This window comes from Pongo abelii, chromosome 4 (assembly GCF_028885655.2).
Source record: "Pongo abelii isolate AG06213 chromosome 4, NHGRI_mPonAbe1-v2.0_pri, whole genome shotgun sequence".
Lineage (NCBI taxonomy): Eukaryota > Metazoa > Chordata > Mammalia > Primates > Hominidae > Pongo > Pongo abelii.
The window spans coordinates 166,245,023-166,266,356 of NC_071989.2; the positions used below are offsets into that span (position 1 = coordinate 166,245,023).

At 45.8% G+C, this 21,334-nt stretch overlaps 1 protein-coding gene across 3 annotated transcripts in view; it reads right to left on the reverse strand.

Annotated features, from left to right (window-relative positions):
• ADAM19 (ADAM metallopeptidase domain 19) overlaps positions 1-21,334 on the reverse strand; it is a 98,137-nt gene extending 76,803 nt beyond the window's left edge. For 2 of the 3 annotated variants that reach the window (XM_054556142.2, XM_024247680.3), the window contains exons 1-3: positions 21,082-21,334; positions 16,523-16,608; positions 10,014-10,084 (exon numbers count right to left, since the gene is read on the reverse strand). In XM_054556142.2, coding sequence (XP_054412117.1) covers positions 10,014-10,084; positions 16,523-16,608; positions 21,082-21,175 — 251 coding nt within the window. In that variant the 5' untranslated portion in view covers positions 21,176-21,334. The remainder of the gene's footprint in view (positions 1-10,013; positions 10,085-16,522; positions 16,609-21,081) is intronic. The other variant, XM_002816129.6, reaches the window with a different exon arrangement.

Below are 21,334 nucleotides of genomic sequence, written 5' to 3' on the forward strand. Positions count from 1 at the left end.
TATAAATGTGCTCATGTGGAAAGACACTGAAGACAAAAAATAAAAAAGCCAATTATAAAATAGTATATAAAGTACGATACCATGCATTTAAAAACTCTGTAACTTGTTTAATTTTTCTCTGAAGTTTTATTATGAAAAATGTCAAACATTCCAAAAAGTTCCATGTAAAATCTTTTAAATGTTTTTATAATGCCCATGCTATATTTCCAAGTGAAAAAAAATAGGTTACAAAACCAAGAATACAGTATGACCTCATTCGTATATAAATATACATAGGGATTTTTTAAATCTACATAAAATATTAAGTTCATGGTAAATGCTCACTCCCTGAATGCCAGCTATTGTTGTTATCTGAAGGTAAGCAGCCTGATGATAAAGGGATCCCCAAACCCAAGCATCCTGACTTCTTCCAAGTCCACAGCTTCCCTTAGTTCGGATAAGGGTCCATCTAAGGCCAACAGGGCAGTTGACAGCTTCCTCCCATTCATTTTACCCCGTGCTTCTGCTGAAGAGCAGCCAGGAGAAATAAGCTTGAGACAAAAGAAAACCGTGGACATCCTTCCTGGCTGCACAGGCAGCCCTGGCTGCGGGTCCCTGGAAGGAGAGCCGGAACCAGTGAACAAATCCCAACCTCATATTGGACAGTTCAGAGCCTCATCTCATTCTGCAGGCACAGAAAAGAGGTACAGTTTGGCCCACTGGAGAACACTGCAAAGCAGTGTTTTCGAGATACAATTAGGTCAAACTGGGCATCGCTGGAGAGCAGAAGTAATTTCCTCCCAGGGGCAATGGGTTTTAAGGTCAACTCTTCTTAATTACATTTGGAAACCAACTCAGGGGAATTCCCTCTGACTTCATTCTTAAATGTTTTTCTGACCCTGCAAAACACAAATAACAGTGTCTATTTATTGTGCTCTCATAGTGCACCAGGCACCCTGTAAATCCCTTAAGAGCATTACATTATTGAATTCCACACACATCCTATGAGATTATTATCCCCATCACGTAGAAGAGAAAACTGAGACTCTCAAAGGTTGAGCAACTTGCCAAAGCTTACACCTCCAGGTAGTGCAAAGAGCCAAGCTCGGGATGCACACCTGCCTGGATTACACTATCACATTACACTGACACGCAAATTCTAACCAGGGCCTGGGAAAGGTAGGAGGAAAGGGAAGGGGGAGAGTAGAACAACGGAGCAGAAATGCCAGTGCTAACTAAAGAAGAGCCCAAAGCATACTGAGCCGGGACTATGCATCTGAGAGGCAATATACTGCCTCAGTTAAAAGCCTGGACTTGGGAGTCAAACAGATCTGGCTTCACATCCTGGCCCTGCTCTTCCTACCCACATGACTTTGAGCAAGTCACACTGCTCCACACCTGAGGGTCCCCAATTGCCAAACAGGGCTAATATACGAATCTACTCTTCATTGGTTGGTTGTGACAAGTGAAGTAGATGACCCATGTAAATACCAGAGTACGATGCCTGTTATACAGGCATCTCCTACTTTTTAGCTATCACCATTTGTTAATATGTGACAATCATTCCTAGTTATCCTCAGCCAGAAGTTCCCTAAGGGCAGACAGAGCATCAGAGAACATGACCCGGAACTTAGGTAATGTAGATAAGCAATAACCACACAGATTATTGCTCAATATGTTTTTTTCTCTTGTCATTTTCATGCTTGAAGAAAGCTGCAAGAGCCACATGTCACGGCTTGCATCCCCAAAATACTTGAAAACATTTGTTCTGGACTTTGCATTAATACAAATTAAAATGTATTGAAAACCTGCTCGCTATGTGCCAGACGTTGTACTAAGCACATTGTAATACATTATCTCCTAACCTCACAAACCCTGTGTGTGTGTTTCCTGGGGCTAGTGTGTAATAAATTGTCACAAATTTGGTGGCTTCAAACAACAGAAAGTTGCTTTCACACAGCTCGAGAGGTCAGAAGAATGAAATCGGTATTACTGGGCCAAAATCAAGGGGTCAGCAGGGCTGCACGCCCTCTGGGAGAATCTGTTCCTTGCCTCTTCCAGCTTCTCCTTGGCTCGTGGCTACACCACTCTAATCTCTGCCTCTGTGGTCACATCACTGTCTCCTGTTCTGTCTATAGTCAAATCTCCTTCTGCCTCCCTCTTACAAATATATTTGCCATTGTATTTAGGGCCCATCCAGGTAATCCAAGATAATCTTCCCATCTCAAGATCTTTAACTTTGTTGTTGTTGTTGTTTGAGACAGAGTCTCGCTCTGTTGCTGAGGCTGGAGTGCAGTGGTGTGACCTCGGCTCACTGCAACCTCTGCCTCCCAGGCTCAAGCAATTCTTCTTTACCGCAACCTGTTTTATCAGCAAGGTTTTTATAACCTGTTTTTGTTTTTTTTTTTTTTGAGATGGGGTCTCACTCTATTGCCCAGGCTGGAGTGCAGTGGCACAATCTCAGCTCACTGCAACCTCTGCCTCCCAGGTTCAAGCAATTCTTCTGCCTGAACCTCCCGAGTAGCTGGGATTACAGGGGCGCACCACCACACCCAGCTAATTTTTGTATTTTTAGTAGAGACTGGGTTTCACCATGTTGGTCAGGCTGGTCTCGAACTCCTGGCCTCCGGTGACCCACTTGCCTTGGCCTCCCAAAGTGCTAGGATTACAGGCGTGAGCCACCGCACCCAGCCTCAAGATCTTTAACTTAATCACATCTGCAAAGATTCTGCCACATGTTCCAGGGATTCAAATGTGGTTATCATTGGAGGGGAGAGGGTGCATTTTTCAGCCTTCCACACCCTGCAATGAAGGCATCAATGTCTCTATTTTCTATGCAAGTGCTATAATGTAGTAAGAGGCAGGCAGGCCTGAGTTTGACTCCTGGCTACGCCCAATACTGGGTAAATTACTTAAACTCCTCATGCTTGAGTTTCATTATAAAATGCAGACAACAATATCTCATTCAAAGGGTTGCCATGAGGATTCAATAAGACACTGTGTGAAGTGCCTTTTCCGAGGTATCCATTCTCAGCAAATGCTCACAGAGCAGTGAGTATTATTACTATTATTTGAGACAGCGTCTGGCTCTGTCAACCAGGCTAGAGTGCGGTGGTATGATCCCAGCTCATTGCAACCTCCACCTCCTGGGCTCAAAAGATCCTCCCACCTCAGCTTCCTGAGTAGCTGGGACTACTAACAGTAGTATTACTATGAATACAGATGAAGAAGTAAAACTTAGAAGGCAAGTGACTTACCAAAGACCATCCAACCAGGAAGTGTCAGTATCTGGAATTGAATCAGGGTCTCTGAGACCGAAGTCCAAATCTACTCTACTCTGTGGAATAGGATGTTTAAAGCTTGTGTGCACAAGGCTTTCAGAATCAACACATCTAGGCTATTTCAATTTTGGATGCTCTCTGATACCTTAGGCAAGTGTATCATGAAGCTGCATCCCTTCAGATCACCAGACTTATTACTGAGTCTGAGCTTAAGCAATGGACCCTAAGAAAGTGATATCATGTTTCCAACAATTTAGAAACAATGGCGTCTTAGTCCATGCTGGCTGCTATAACAAAACTGCATAACCTGGGTAGCAAATAAGCAACAAATTTACTTCTCACAGTCCTAGAGTCTGGGAAGTCCAAGATCAAGGGATCAGCAGATTTGGTGTCTAGTGAGGGCCCTCTCTCCGGTTCATAGATGGTAGCTGCTAGCTGTGTCTTCACCTGGGGGAAAAGGTGAGCTAATTCTCTGGGGTCTTTTCTATCAGGGCACTAATCCTATTCATGAGAGCAGAGCCCTCATAAACGAATCATATCCAAAAGGCCCCACCTCCTAATACCATCACCTTGGGGACTAGGACTTCAACATAAGAATTTGAAGGGAGACAGAAACATTCAGTACATTGCAAATGGAGACCCTGCTTATGCTGGGGTGGGGTTGAGAGTTTGGCTTATAAAAAATCACATCAGACTGGCTGGCAATCCATTTGTTCTGCAATTCCGGGCATTTGGGACAACATGGGAATTGCAAATGAAATCATTCTCAGTCTACAAAGCTACAATTAGAAACTACATCTCAAACAGGACTACCAGGTCTCTCTGGGACGGCGTGCCTAGCATAGCACTTGGAATTTAAATCCACTCATGCATTCACTGCCTTCAGCGTCAACACAGCAGGGTTAAACCAGTTCTTGATACTTCCAAAGAACATGTGAAGAAAATTTCAGACACCACAGGCAGCTCTCATCAAATTCTGGTGTCCCGACCCATTCATCCAACTGTTTCCTCAGCACCCATCTCCCTGGGTTATACAACCTTAGCCACGGGGAATGGGGAGTCCAGCTGTGAGTAGAGTTTGGAAAAACATTTTGAATACTTTAGGTCTGCCAAATACTTGGTTAAAGAATGATATCCTTTAATTTCTCGAGCCATGTGTATTTTAAGTGCAATGTAATCCATATGTCTATGACTCATTTAAATGCAACTCAGTGAAGCATGGTTTACTAAGAGCACTGGGATACCATCTAAGCCTTTTGAAGCTGCTCTTTGATCCAGGAAATTGAATTTTGCCAACAACAAATGAAGCTCCTGACAAGAGAGGGTCAAAGAGAGCTGTCCTTTATCCTAGGTAAGATGTTAAAGTCTACTCTTGACCCGAGAGGAAGCTGGGAGGGTGGAGGTGGGGAGAGCTCCACTGCCTAAGTGGTATTCAGCGTTTTGCTTTGGGTCTGCTACTATTTCTACCAGGTCTTCTTGAAAAAGAAGTGCAGGAATAAGAGATGGCAACTAATCTGCCCCGTGAAAAATTCCTTTCTTGCCTGCTAATTCTGCCCTTCTTCAATTCCACCAGTATTATGCAATCCCAATTGTATAATGGACTTGAGGAAAAACGAGAATATTAGGGAGCTAGATTACTCCATTAGCACTGAATGACTGTTAATTTTCCAGATTGTAGCTTGATTTCCAGGACAACAAAAGCCTTCTCCTTCCCTATGATATCACTGAAGGACTGATAAGAAGTTAGGGATAGGAAGAAAGATTAAAGTTGGAAGTAATGATGGGTATTAAAATCAGTAAACCTCTAAATGCCCAAACTCTGCCTTGACAACTGCTGTTCCCCAGGTGGTTTGGAGGTAGACATACTCACAAAAGAAAACAAAAGCCCATTCTTATTAACCAAACTTGAGCAAACAGGATATCTCTTTAGCTAACTGGGCTGAAGCACAAATGGATGGGGTGACACCAAAGGACGTCTCTCCCTTTCTCAAGCCATCATCATTTGGACTTGAGGAAGGACAGTATATTGAAGAGATGAGAGTCCTAGAATGTGTTTAAGATACTAGAAGACAGAAGCATATGGCCAAAGAGCCTCTGGGCAAAGTGCCTACTAGTTGAGCCATTCATTTGCTTTTGAAGGTGATCTTGTAATAGAGTGATCCTGCTCACTAGTAATGCGGCCCAGTGAGCATCCAGGAATCTGGTTGAGCAATTCAGTGTGCCCTCCTTTTGGGAAAAAGCCAAGAAAGGACAGGAGATGGCACTGGGGCTCACACAGCCCTGTTCATCTCCCTGGATGCCTGTAGCTAACTAAGGAGGATTCCATTTGATTTCAGCAAACAAGTTTTTGTCAAATATGGGTTCCTGGGTTGGTGAGGTAGCCTCAGGACATGGGTAAAAGAACATGGAGAAAAAATATGGATTAATGCTCAAATCTGTGGGTTGTGCAAACAGCAGTCTATAATTTCTGCCCTGTAGTTTCCCTTCTTGTATTTTCTGTTGCCTGAACCCGCGGGTTCTGACCTAGAAGTTCGTCCCCAACTTCAACGTCCCGTGATTTGGGGCACCTTTTTCCTTTACCCCACTGCCCACTATTTCCCAGGATGTCTCCACAAGTAGAGCAAATTTCCTGAGGCAGAGACTTCTTTTGCATTTTTATACTCACAGAGCATCCTGTAAAGAGGTAGTACAGGAAGAGCCTTCAGAGCCCATCCGGGGCCAAAATCTGCATTTTACAGATGAGAAAGCTGAGGCTCAGGGGAGCTGGCTGGCTTTTTGACCAATTCCACATCATCTGTCTCTGAGGTCAATGCCATGTCCACTGTACCACACTGCCTCAATCACAAGTTTCTCCAACAGCAGCTATGTACCAATCTTTGCAAACTATGTGATTCCAAGTGTGTATAAATATTAAACAATGTAATATATACTTTATTAGAGCAGAAGACTGTCTTCATGACATCCAGTTGAGTTCAAAAAAGGAAATGCTGGAGCAATATGTCTGACACAATCTCATTTCTGCTCCTCCCTCCCCAACAAAAATAGCAGCTTCTGTGTGACTGTGTCTGTATGTGATTGTGTCTGTAAGGATTCATGTGCATGTTCTTGTATGCATAGAAAAGGTCCAGGGTTTGCTCACCAAACAGCAGTGGATTTTCCTTGTGGGAGGGAAACTTTCATTCTTTTGTTTATTTGGAATTGCTACATGTTTTACAATGAGCATGCTTTGCTTTTGTTGCAATTTAAAAACAATGAGCAAGAACTAATCATAGCTACCTTGAGCTTGGAATACAAACAAGGCACTCTGCTAAGCCCTTCACCTGCACCATCTCATTTCATCCTCCCCGTGGCTCTATGACATGGGACTATAATTACACCCCAGATGTACAAACTGAGGCTTAAAGAGGCTACAAGGTAGTAAGTGGCAGAGCCAGGATCTGAACACAGGAATAACTGACACAAAAGCAATGCTCAGATTATCCCTAAAGGGTCACTGTTTTCACCTGCACTCAATAGAAAAAAGAATGTGTGCTTCTCACGGATGTAATCCATGAGTTGCTGAGTTGCTTCAAAGCAGAGACAGGCTGCCGGCTGCCGTGCTATTGTAGGACACCTCAGTGTGTCTGCCGCCTGAGCTGAAGCTCCCTTTGCTGTGTTCCCCCTCCTCTCCTGGCCCATGCCCCATGCCTTTCCATCCTCACCATTCTTGGCGATCTCTCCATGTATGAATTCCATTAAAGGCTTGCTCACTGCTATTTTGGGCCATGCATTAATACGTGGGCTTTGATTTGATGGGAGAAGGCCAGACACGGCAGGATGATGAAAAAGAAATTTAAAATGTCCTCTCCCTCCCCCCAGAGTCCCAGAAGCCCTTGCTCACCGCTCCTGGGAGACCTGAGAACCCAGTGTATGGGGAAATGTACAGAGGGAGAGTGGAAACCTTCATCATCTATTAGGGCCTTTGAACGTGGCTGTTCCCTCTCCTTGGAATCGTCATCTCTCAGCTGCCCATATGGCTCACTCCATCACCTCCTTCAGGTCTTGACTCAAGTATCAGTTCACCTGAAAGGCCTTCCCTGACTGCCATTCAGAAACAGCAGCTCCCTTTCTACCTCCACACTCCCCTGGCCCCACTCCCTGTGTTCCTCTGTCTCCTGCACAACACCCATCACCTGACGGACGGTGCTCTCACTTGTCTGCTTACCGTTTCCCACTAGAATAGAAGCTCCATAAAGCCTGAACTGTTTTATTCACAGCTTTATCCCCAGTACCTACACTGGTGCCTGAAATGTCACAGAGGCATGTAGATTAAAAAATAATAATAATAAATACGTTGATCGAGGAAGTTAAGAACCAGAGGCTGAGAAATGGCTTGGCCCAGGGCCTAGTTTCCCCCAAATATCATGAGATTATAGAAACTTCAATACAGTGATTTGAAAAATTAGAAAATCATCTCCCCCGCTCCAAAGCTGTTTTGAATCCGGACTTGCACGCACCATGAATGAGAAGGTTTTGGGAAATAAACACACTAGGAAGTCGTGTGCAGTTGGAGTTCCGCTCACTAACACATGTTCAAAACAAAAAGCCCAATTTGGATGAAAATAGCAGGAAGCCGTCCCCCAGGGACACCTGGTGAGGTCATATTGCTTGGCTCTGCTGCTTCCATTTTTACCAACTCTGCTGCCTTCTGCCAACTCAAGGAGGCCAGGAACCACATCCAGCCTCATGCGGCTCAATGGGAAACGAGAGTCTCTCGGAAAAGCAGATGCTAGAACCACAGCCCCGGGCTCTCCTCTGGAGCCTCAGTGTGGGACAATAAAAATCCCAACAGTGGCTGGCCACTCACCATGCACTGTGCAAGCACTTCCTGCGCTTCACCTCATTTATCCTCACAACCAACCCATAAGGCTGGCCTTATTACCCTCATTTTACAAACAAGGACACGAAGTTCCAAAAGATTTAGCCATTTGCCCTGGGTCACATTCTGTAACTCCAGACTCATACCAAGAATACACATGATCCTAGTTTCAGCTCTTTCATTTACTTGCTGGGTGGCCTCAGACAAATGCCTATCCCTCTCTGAATCAAAACTTCTGCATCCATAATTTCAGAGTTTTCTAAGATCATTCCATTCAGTGTTTTCTAAGGCATCTTGCTGCTTTAACTTCCTATGGTCTGTAGCAAATGTTTCAAAATAGGAGGGAAGGATAGAGACTTGAGTCCTGGGACTCCTGCTTGGCCAGTCCAACTCCTAAAGATTTTCCCACAACACCAACACTATCACTTGGGCTGACCAGAGGAAGCTGAAGGGCCACAGGCTCTACTTGGGGCAGAACAGGAGAGATTAGACACAGGCAGCAACAGGGAACACTTAGACTAGAGTTAATGGGAACAAAGCTGCCATGAGAAACAAAGGCAGATCCCCAAGAGACACAGTCAAGAACAAACCCTCTAAGGGCCTTTTCTTGTAGGACCAAAGGAAGACAACGCAAGGAAAAATCCAGGGCCAATAGATGCTGCACTGTCTAGGGATGCAGCTGGCCAGGTCTATTCCAGGGACACAGGAGAGAAGACACACAGCCTAAACTGGCTTTACTCTCAAGAGGAGAGGAACAAAAATGACTGTGACCCCCATCTTTTTGGCTTCCCGAGGCCACCATGTCCTGGAGGCAGAGGAAGGATGTGGATGAAGCCCTACCACTGCGCAAGCTGTGAGTTGTATTTTAACCACACTCGGGACACCACTCATCCTCCTTTGCAAGTGCCCAAAAAGCCCAAATTTGGAATAAATTATATTCCCCCTTTCCACCCAAGCCTAAAAGCTATTCCCATCCTTTTGTATACAGGAAGGTCCTTCTTCATCCTTTTCTTGGCAGTGATGCATTTGATTACTCATTGGCTTCCAGGGGGTTCTGGAGGCTGCCAAGAGGAGAAAGGCAGCTCTCCAAGCCATGCAGCCTTATCTGCGACGTCTGTGTGGCAGAACGAAAAGTGGGACGGTCGGTGGGGAAATACCAAATGTTTTCAGAGTCCCTTGGCCAAGTAAGGAGAGCTCTTCATGGCTAAGTAGATGGGGACTGGCCAAAGAATGAGCCACAGACATAGCCATGCATCGTGCCCATTCACCTCCTCCATTACATGAATCCAGATATGACTGCGTCTGATGGCAAATCAATGTGCAAGTGCCTCTGAGCCAGGCTGCCACCCAAGATGCATGAGGTTAGGAAGATGGAAGAGCTGGGCCCGATGAAGCCAGGAGGCTGTTGCCGATGCCCTGTTGACAAAATCTCAGATGCGGCTGAACCAGAACACATGGAACAATCTGAGTCTGAGGCTCCAAGCCCCAGCACACCCTGCTTTGCTCGCTCCTCTCTGCTGTTTTCCTCTAATCTCCTTCATTTCCTGCCACGCACTGAGCTGGCACTAGTAAGGCAGCTGCCAAAGACCTCCGGTCCATCCACTCCCTTAATCTCACACATACACAGACCTCTGTGTGCCTGCAGGGAACTCCAGCGGCCCCTGAAATACTGCCTAAGGAAATTTTAGCAACACATTTAGCAGTCCAGCAATCTCACATCAAGTCAAGAGGCTGTGGAAAGGCTCTGGCTTTGCAAGATGCTGCCTGAAAGGAACCAAGGACTGAGAGCTTGGGGTCACTCCATCAACTGCTTCCTTCCAGAACAGCGACACCTGCGTCCGGCGTTGACACAGAAGTTATTTGTTTCATTTTAGACAAAGGAGGAGTCCACTTACTCATTCTTCTCCAGGTCCAGGATCAGTTCTCGCCCTTCAGCCATTACCCTGAGCTCAGCTTTGAGTGGATGCTAAAAGTAACAACAAAACAATGTCAGTTCCTAAAAGCCGGCACCCAGGCTCCCAGGGTCGGGCACAGGATCTAGCACAGCGCTCCGACATTGATCCACAGGAAGTGAATGACCAAAGGTCAATTGCATTTCCAGCCCACATGTAAAATGACCTCAATCCCAGAATGACCCAAATCCTTCCCCCATCTGCTTTCTTCTGAAAGGCATAGGGAAGAAACCCTAGGCTGCAATGTGGTGTATGTGTATGTATGTGGTGCGGTGAAGGGAAACACTGGAAAACACAATCTCCAGCAGTAAATGTCCTGCAGAGTCAGATCTGGATTCAAGCACCAGCTCTGACACCCGCAGCTATGTGAAGTCGGACATGTTGCTGAGCCTCCCCACATCTCAGTTTCTTCATGTATGATACAGAGATAGTAACAGTCAATTTGATGGGGATCTTGTAAGGATTGAGTGAGATAATGAGCATAAATAATGTATCACAGTGCCTGGCACATGGCAAGCCATGATACATGTTGCCTATTATCTTGTAAAATACTGGGGGATCCTCTTCGTAGTGGGTTCTTATTTCATTTTGGCTCTCCGTTTGAAAAAACCCAATCATCTCAGAGGAAGCAACTAAGAGATCCTCAAATTAAGGCTTTATAGGCCAAAAAGTAGATACATTTTACACATAAGCAGTTTGGTAGTGGCCACAGGTGCTACATATCCAGAACGGATCACTTAACATATACCGGTGGTTGATAAGCACAAAAACTATGTTCAACATCGCTAATAAACCACCTCCCCACCTCCAGAAAAAAAAAATTAAAAATAATAAGGTAACTTGAAAAAAATCAAAGTGCCAGAGGTTATCTAAAACTCTAAATCACAATGCACAATGCCCACTGTAAACTGGGCACTCGCAATACCTACCACTGAAAATTTAAACTGACGGCAACTCTCTGAAAGACAACATGACAGTATGCACCGAGAGTTTAAAAATGTTTAGACTCGACCGGGCACAGTGGCTCACGCCTGTAATCCCAGCACTTTGGGAGGCCGAGGCAGGCAGATCAGGAGTTTGAGACCAGCCTGGCCAACATGGTGAAACCCCGTCTCTACTAAAAATACAAAAATTAGCCAGGCATGGTGGTGGGCACCTGTGATCCTAGCTACTTGGGAGGCTGAGGCAGGAGAATTGCTTGAACCTGGAAGGCGAAGGTTGCAGTGAGCTGAGATCGCGCCACTGCACTCCAGCCTGGGTGACAGAGCGAGACACTCTCTCAAAAGAAAAAAAAAATGTTTAGACTCAGGAATGTGAGGCTGTTTGAAAGGAATAAATGGAGGCATAGGCAAAGGTTTGTACATAAGGACATTTATTACTTATAATAATGAATAATGGGCCAGGCGCGGTGGCTCACGCCTGTAATTCCGGCACTTTGGGAGGCCGAGACGGGTGGACCACTTGAGGTCAGGAGTTCGAAACCAGCCTGACCAACATGGTGAAACCCCGTCTCTACTAAAAATACAAAAATTAGCTGGGCGTGGTGGTGCACACCCATAGTTCTAGCTATTCAGGAGACTGAGGCAGGAGAATAGCTTGAACCTGGGAGGCAGAGGTTGCAGTGAGCCGAGATCATGCCACTGCACTCCAGCCTGAGCGACAGAGCAAGACTCTGCCTCAAAAAAAAAAAAAAAAAAGTAATGAATAATGAAATGTAACCTACCTGTCCTAAATATAACCTGTTAGAGAATGGTTAAATAAATGATGATCCATTCATATAACAGAAAACTGAATGACCATTAAAAGCAGCAACTTTAAGTAGTTGTTAAATTACTGACAAAATGTACACAATAATCATTAGTCATAAAGCTCAAAATACAACACTGAATATTTTATTTAAATACACTTTGCAAACAGGAAAATGTAGGGAGAAATAAGCCTAAAGGTTACCATAGTTAATGGGATCATGAGTTAATTTTGTTTTATTTTGCACATCTTTCCACATGTTTATAATTGCTTTCATAGTTTAAGAAAAGAACTTTTTATTAATCTCTTTTTACTTTATTATTGTGGAGAATTTCAAAGAAATTTAAAAACCAAGTCATAATAAATCTCCATGCTTCAACAATTCAACTTAAGGCTACTGAACTTTTTTTGAAGAAATAAATTATTTATTTAAAAAAGGATATTTACATATTTAAAACAGAACTGATTCTTTGGAGTGTTTTAAACATAAGCTCTCTATTTTGGGACTAAGGAACTGACAACTTTTTTTGAGACAGGGTCTTGCTTTGTTGTGCAGGCTGGAGTGCAGTGGCACAATCACGGCTCACTGCAGCCTCAACCTCCCAGGCTCAAGCATATTGAGTCGCTGGGACCACAGGTGCATGCCACCACACTGGGCTAATATTTTTAAATTTTTTGTAGATACTGGGGTATTACCATGTTTCCAAGGCTGATCTTGAACTCCTGGGCTCATGTGATCCTCCCAACTCAGCCTCCCAAAGTGTTGGTATTACAAGTGTGAGCCACCTCATCCAGCAGATAAATTCTTGAAGTCCCTTTCAATCCACAAAATCATTGCTAGCATAGAGCTTCTAGCCCTTCTAAGGTTGACCTCAAAGCTTAGTTCTTGCATGACTGAGAAAGTAGGTCACCTGTTCTGCCACCTCTGGTTAGAAGCCTACCTCTTCTAAGCACATTCCCCTTCCTCGCTGCAAACCCCACTCTGCATTAGGATTTGGGCATTTCTGAGACTTTGAGGTCACCAAGGGCTCTGATGAGATCTCAACATTCCGATCAAGGGCTCTTGGGCAACCCTGGCCATTGCCTAATTAATCGTATTACTTCATCTCAAGAAGGAACATTTCAAACCCACCGGAGTAGGAAGCTGGGGAGATGTTTGACCAACAACTTTCACTAAGAGATTCACTTCTCTGTTTGTCATGCCCTGATTCAGCTCTGCCAACACCTATTCTGGTTGCAGATCCTTTGCCACTTTATGGAGTTTTTGAGGCAGTGCCCTGCCCAATCACACTGAGCATCAGGGACCCCAGCCCCAAGTGGGCATTTAAGAAAGACCACACAGACCGGGCACGGTGGCTCATGCCTGTAATCCCAACACTTTGGGAGGCCGAGGTGGGCGCATCACTGGAGATCGGGAGTTCGAGACCAGCCTGACCAACATGGAGAAACCCCATCTCTACTAAAAATACAAAATTAGCCAGGCATGGTGGCGCATGCCTGTAATCCCAGCTACTTGGGAGGCTGAGGCAGAAGAATCGCTTGAACCCAGGAGGCAGAGGTTGCGGTAAGCCGAGATCACACCATTGCACTCTGGCCTAGGCAAAAAGAGCGAAACTCCTCTAAACAAAAAATAAATAAAAAAGAAAGAAAGACGACACAGCAACAGAGCTACAGCAATTCCCTCACACAAGAGCTAGGTAACCATGTGACTGCCCCCAAAGAAAATGAATACCGCCCCAAATCAAAGCACTATCTTCCCCTCCCCCAAAGAGACACAAGCTGCAGCAGGAATAGTAATCTTTTTTTTTTGACAGAGTCTTGCTCTGTCACCCAGGCTGCAGTGCAGTGGCCCAATCTTGACTCACTGCAAACTCCGCCTCCCAGATTCAAGCCATTCTCATGCTCAGCCTCCCAAGTAGCTGGGATTACAGGTGTGCACCACCACGCCTGGCTAATCTTTGTAATTTTAGTAGACGGGGTTTCTCCATATTGGCCAGGCTGGTCTCGAACTCCTGACCTCAGTTGATCCACCCATCTCAGCCTCTCAAAGTGCTGGGATTACAGGGCGTGTGCCCCCATGCCCCGCCAGAAGTAATAATCTTTATTTTTATGTGGGTGATCCAAAAATAATCCTCTCTATTCTGGAAGGTGCTCAGGCACTGATATTTAAAAAAGGATGTTCCTTTTTTCTATGGGGCATTTCAAGCAAAACAATGAAACTGCATTTTAAGGATCTATGAAGCTTTTCTGTCCAGCTCTACTGATGAGCTTTTCTGATGAAACTCCACTCTGTATTAAGAAGAGGCACCATCAGCTCTCCTCTCCTAGGAAGCACAGTAAGCTGACCCACTATTTATACCTCTCCTAGGGATGGGTTAAAAATTCTTTCTCCTTCAGTCTAGATTAAATAGATCTTTAGCTCCATAGGGTATTGGAAATCTGTCCTATATTTGCATTCTCCTTAAGATCTAGTATAATATTTAGTATACAGTATAAGTATTCAGTTAATGTTTAATGAATGTGAGCTTTAAGTCAGTGATGAGAAAAAGAGAAGAAAAAAATGTTTAATGAGTGAATTAATTATATAAATGAGAATGAGAGGCCCAAGTGAAATCCAGCCTCTAGTCTCTCTCTCTTCAACATTCATTCATTTGTTCATTCAACAAATAGTTACGGTGCCAGGCACTATGCTGACTATTCCTACAGAATACAATGACCCATATGCTGGGCAGACAATGGTTGGGAACAAAGACAGGATCTGGTCCTCTGCTTTGTTCTCAGGCCCTTCCTGAGGATGCCCGGCATCCACATCTGGAGAGAACAAACAGCCTCTATAAAAAGTAGCAGGTCCATTCCTCGGGGGGTATGAATAGGTTGCAATACCCAAGATCTTAATTGTTAAAAGTAATCTGCTGTAGGATGACCATCCATTAATTTGTCGAGACTTTTCCTGAAGATATTTTCAGCTTCTCCTACTTTTTGATGAAATGAATTCCATGTGTTTACTGCCTTTAGGACAAAATGTTACTTGCTTTTATTTGTCCTGATTTTTTTTTTTTTTTTTTTTTTTGAGACAAGGTCTTGCATTGTCACTCAGACTGGAGGACAGTGATGCGACCATATCTTACTATAACCTCAAACTCCTGGGCTCAGGCAATTGTCCCACCTCAGCCTCCAGAGTAGCTGGGACTATGGGCACACACCCCTAGGCTTAGCTAATTTTCTTTCTTTCTTTTTTTTTTTTTTGGTAGAGATAGGTTCTCAGTATGTTGCCCCAGGCTGGTCTTAAATTCCTGGCCTCAAAAGATCCTCCGGCCTCAGCCTCCCAAAGTGCTGGGATTACAGGCTTGAGCCATCGCACTTGGTCTGTCCTAAAATTTACACTGTTAGGTTCCCTTGGTAAATCCAAGTTGGAGCCTTTCTGGACATTGTATTATCCTGGCCAGAGTTTCAAGGATCCTGGACATTGCTCCTTTCCATTTATCTTTCCAGATTCAACAGCCACAATGTCTGAAGTCTTTCCTGACACATCTCTTTCCTGCTATAATCTTGCTCCTATATGTTGCCCAATAAATCACAAATCGTTTTAACCCAAAGAGATCTTAGAAAATAACCCCTCTCCCCAGCTTTCTTTTCTCCTTATTCTCTCTAAGCACTATTTTATAAATGAGGAAAATCTACCACTTCAGCAAGTGGCAGGTCACATAGCTGGTTACTGGCACACAACAACCACATCTTCCTTTCTTGCTCTTTCACGTCTCACTTGGGCTGGAAAAACCAAAATCACAGTGGGGCACAGTAGCTGATGCCTGTAATCCCAACACTTTGGGAGGCCGAAGTGGGCGGATCACTTGAGGTCAGGAGTTCGAGACCACCCTGGACAACATGGTGAAACCCCGTCTCTACTAAAAATACAAAAATTAGCCTGGCTTCGCAGTGTGCACATGTAATCTCAGGTACTCCGGAGGCTGAGGCATGAGAATCGTTTGAACCTGCCAGGCGGAGCTTACAGTGAGCCGAGATCATGCCACTGCACTCCAGCCTGTGCAACAGAGTAAGACTCTGTCAAAACAAACAAACAAACAAAAAACAAACAAACAAACAAAAAACAAAAATCAGAATCACAAAGAATATCCTAAATGCTCAGGTCCTCTCTGCAAGAACAGGACAGTGTTTTTTGTTTTCTTCCCAATCTCTTTGACAAAGCCTATGCATTTTCCTGGTGTTCTGGCCAGGAGCGCCTACTGGATTTTAAGATACATTCCCCAGTACTAGGTCTCTATGCTGCGTCTTATTAAAATAGTTTATGGTTTATATTATTATCCTTTTTCTCTCCAAGTACATTATTCCTTCAAGAAAATGAAGTATGTATTATGCAGAGCAAAAATAATGACAATATTTAATGAATTAATGAATTCCAATCAAGACTAAGTGATTTCTGTGACACCAACACATCTGCACTTAGCTTGTGTCAGCATTAATGTGAATTTTCATTTCCTCAACTAACAGCATTTGGAAGTGTTCTAGAAGTTTGTCATACAAGGAAGGAAAGTCCCATCTGTGATCTCCAAAATGGGCACCCAGAGGATAGAGTGGGCCGGAAACAGAACTAATGGTGATGATTGGAATTCTAAGAAAGTTGAGTAGGTAGCCCAAACCTCAGTTGTCAACTCCTGCCGGTGTAAATGAGGTCTTTTGAGTCTTACCTTTTCTCTCATGGGGCTTTCTGAAGTCTTCCACTGAGGTATGATAAGTTCATGCTGCAGCTTGGGGCTGCCTTCCCCACTTCCTCCTGCCAATACAAGATGCAAAACCATTGGAATCCCAGACCTCTATACCCCAGCTAAGCCACACATGCACTTTCTGTGAGCTGCCCCTGCACTGGGTCATTAGAAGACTTGCTGAATTTCAGGCTCTTGGCACTTCCTAGGAACTAGGCACTCTAGGTGTCGGTGATATTGTGGTAAATAGGACATATAAGGTCTCTGTACTTGTAAAGGTGGGAGACAGACGATGAACAAATGTTCTCACATGGTGCTAAGTACCCTGAAGAAAATAAGTTGGGGCCATGGAATAAAGAGACATCTAGCAGGAGGTGCCTATTTGAAACAGGATGATTAGCATAGATGGCATTTGAGTCCTGAGGAGCCAGAAGGCAGCCATGCAAAAACTTGGGGGAAGAGTGCCCCAGGTAGAGGAAACAGCAAGTGCAATGGCCCTGCCTGAGCAGAAGTGAACTTGGCCTGTTGAAGGAACAAGCATAAGGTAGGGGTAGCTAGTAAATGAAAGAGGAAGTTGCTATGAGATGTGGTCAGCAAGACAGCCATGGGTCTGATAATGCAGAGACCATGGAGAGTGTCTGGATTTTCTTATAAATAGACTTGGAAGGCATTGGGTGTTTTAAATACAGAGCAATATGATCTGTGTTAAGTTTAAAAAAGATCACTCTGCCTGCGTGGTGGAGAATGGGGGTGGGGTGAGGCAGAGCGGTGAGAGTGAGAGCAGAAGCAGGAAGGCCAGGCTACAGATATGCTGGAGCCCTGATGAGAGATGATGGTGGCTCAGATTAGAATGACATCAGTGGAGAGGAATGAAGTGGTGGGATTCTGGGCATATTCTGGAGGTCAAGCCCATGAATATTGCTCCCGTGGAGCTTTAGTTTTCTTGCCTGTAAAACGAAGACAATGATGCTACCTGCCCATCTCACAGCTTTATTGTGAAGAGTCAATATGAAATTGCCTCCTACTCCGCAGAGCATCAAGTTACATTAATTGGAGCTTCCTAATGGCAAGTTTGCATTTGTATTCCACTTTCTGCTTCCCAAATCACTCTCCCAAACCAGTTCTCCTTCATGCTCAGGGCAACCCTGGGAAGTAGGAAGTAGGAGTCCTGTTTTCTTGTTTTTTTTTTCTTTCGAGACGGAGTCTCGCTTTGTCGCCCAGGCTGGAGTGCAGTGGTGCGATCTCGGCTCACTGCAAGCTCCGCCTCCCGGGTTCACGCCATTCTCTTGCCTCAGCCTCCCGAGTAGCTGGGACTACAGGCGCCCGCCACCACACCCGGCTAATTTTTTTGTATTTTTAGTAGAGACGGGGAGGAGTCCTGTTTTGCAAGAATGAGAATTTAAACTATAGGAGAGATTTGTTCAGGGCACTGCAGAACTCAAATACTGGCTGCAGACCATCTTGACAAAATGGTAATTTCCCGACACCTAAACAGACTGGTCTCCGTAGTGCTCCTGAGAATGGGGCTGAGTACTCCAAAATCTATTCTGTCTAAACTAACTACATCAATCATACAGAATATGAGTGATAAAAAGATGGCCATAGTTGTTCTGTTAGAGTGGTGATTATGAGTACTTAACTATGTGCCAAGTATTATGCTATGAATAGTTGCTTAATATTCATGGAGGAACAAGACAAGCATTATGGCAGGACAGGAACGGTGGCTCACAACCTGTAATCTCAGCACTTTGGAGGTCCGAGGTGGGCAGATCACCTGAAGTCAGGAGTTTGAGACTAGCCTGGCCAACAAGGCGAAACCCTGTCTCTACTAAAAATATGAAAATTAGCTGGGTGTGGTGGTGCATGCCTGTAATCCCAGCTACTCAGGAGGCTGAGGCACAAGAATCCCTTGAATCTGGGAGGCCAAGATTGCGCCATTGCACTCCAGCATGAGTGACAGAGCAAGACTCCATCTCAGAAAAAAAAAGAAAGACAAGATCGCTCTTGCCCTGGTGGCTCTGATAAGTCTAGATTATTTTAAACAAAAAGGAATTCTATAATATTTAATAGAACATTTAATGGAATTAAATGATATCTATGATTGTAAAAAAATAGTGAAAGCAATCTAAAGTCACACCAAAAGAGGAACACAGTACACGTTAAGAAAAGGTCTCCAAAACTTGGAAATAAGGCAAAGAGCAAGCAAGATGTCTTCTCAATGTCATATCAGAGCATTGTTTAACAGACCCACCCATGGATTATTGCATTATCTAGGGGAATGTACCATTGACTTTTTATTTACCATTGATTAAAGGCTATACTCTGTGAAGTTATATAATCTATATATATCTATAGATTTCTGTCTGACAGAGATGTAAGTGATTTCAGCATAGTAGAAAGATAACCTGGCCAGGCACAATGGCTCACGCCTGTAATCCTAGCACTTTAGGAGGCCGAGGCGGGCGGATCACCTGAGGTCAGGAATTTGAGACTAGCCTGGCTAACATGTTGAAACCCGGTTTCTACTGAAAATACAAAAACTAGCCGGGTGTGGTGGCACATGCCAATAAACCCAGCTACTCAGGAGGCTGAGGCAGGAGAATCACTTGAACCCAGGAGGCAGAGATTGCAGTGAGCCCAGATCGTGCCACTGCACACCAGCCTGGGCAACAGATAGAGACTCTGAAAAAAAAAGAAAGAAAGAAAAGAAGGAAAGAAGGAAGGAAATTAAAAAAGAAAGATAACCAAGAATTATGGTTTTGCTTCATGGGACATCCACCATTTCTGCATCTGTCCTGGGCCACATGATTTCAATATTCTTTCTCCAATGCTTGTATCACCCCTTTCTAATGCCCCCTGAATCAGCTTTACTCTCCTGTTTGCTACCTCATTAATGAGTTGAATAAACCTTGGCCACATTTGTATGAGTAGTGTTTTTAACTTTTGAAAACTTTGTATAGAGTCATTAAAATCATGTTTTACAGAGAATTTAATGATGTGGAAAATGCTCACGGTGTGAAGTGAAAAATGCAAGACACGAAACTGTACTTATGGGTGTGGTTCCAATTTTATCAATATATATCCATAGGAACACACAAAGAATGGAGAGGGGGGAAAAAACAAAATATCAATAGCAACTGTGGATTTGGGAGTTGCAGATCATTTTCTTTTACACTTTTCGTTATTTCCCAGATATTCTACAGCAAGTGGTCTCCAAGGACTCAAAACTCAGAGAAGGCGCCTGTGCTAGGAGCAGTAACTTGCTTTCCTTGTCTTTCTTCATGCTTTTCTCCTGCACTAAGCACTGACACAGGCCTGGTGCTACCTAGAACCTCCTGTGCCTCAGTTTCCCCTTCGGTACAATAGCTTAAAGGGCGGTTCCTTTGAGCCCTTTGGGAGGACCGCCCGACCTCGGCCCCTGGAAGTTCCGAACTGTCGGAAGAGCTCTCAGCCTCTGGGTTTGAGGCGGCCCGGGGGTCCAGCCAGCCCACCCTCGCGCCGTCGGTGCTCGCTTTATTTGAAAACGCTGACTGTTGGTCCCCCAGGCAGCAGTCTGGAGTCAGCCCAGCCCGTCTGCAGCGGTGGAGCCAGGGCTAAGCCTTCTCCGGTCATAATGACAGAACCCGGGCACCGCCCCCCGGGACCATTCCTTCCGCGAAATCTGCGTAGGGCCCCCAAGGGATGGAGCCGGGGAGGGGGTTGGTGTCTGGGAAACTAGTCGTGAGAAATACGGACATCACCCGGCATCTTAGCTGGAAACATCGAGTCAGACCCCTTCGCTTCACAGAAGGGGAAACTGAGGACCAAAGAAGGCGGCCGTCGGCTTGGCGTGGAAAGAGAGCCCTGGTCTCCTGTGCCACCGCGGACCTCAATCCGTGGCGTGGCCATGGGCAAGTCCTTTCCCTTTTGTGGGCCTCGGTTTCCCCATCTGTGAAATGGGTGCGTTTGACTTGGCCTTCAGTAGGGCTCCTGCCAGCTCGGGGATCCGAAGTGTGTGGCTGCAGATACCCAGCGAGCCATCCCCCAGCCAAGGCTACCACAGTCTCCCGCGGGCATTTTATGTCCTACCCCACCAGTGTGGCAGGCACCGAGCCTGGTCCCAGGAAGTCGCTCCCAGGCCACACGGGCAGGGCGCTCAGGATGCTCGGCGTCGGCGAGTGCAGCGGGCGGTAGAGAGAAAGATAGAGAGAGAGGCGGAGCGGACACGAGGGACCGTGAGAAAACCGAGGAGGATAAGCCCCGAGAACGGCGGAAAGAGAAGCCAAAAGCAGAAAAACAGAGGAAGGAGAAGGCGAGAGGGGAAGGCAAGCCAGTGAGCGGACCGGCTGTTTTCTGGCTGCGCCGGGTTTCCCCGACCTCCGCCACCTCCCAGGGCGCACAACGTGGGAACAAAGCCCGGGCTCCCAGGCTGGGGGCGGCGGGGGCGCAGGCCTCGCGGAGTTGCGGGAGGCGCAGGGGTCGCGGTCCCAGCGCTCCGGTCCCGCAGGGCTACTCCCAGGTCTCCGGGCCACCCAGCCTCCATCCCCCCGCGCCTGGCCACTTACTTGTCCATCCAGGCTCCCGCGCCGCCCGCGGCCGGAGGAGCTGCAGGGCAAACGCCAGCAAGCAGAGCCGGGCGGCGCCTGCGCCCCCTGGCATGGTGGCGGCGGCCCTTAGCTCTCGGCGCTCACACGCCCTCAGCCATGCCTGCCCCCGGCCAGGCGGTGGAGGCGCGTCTGGAACCCCCCGGCTCGCCCCGCGCCTCCCTACCCGGCTCCCAGCCCTCGGCCGAGACGCTCCGCCCCCAGCCCCGCGGGG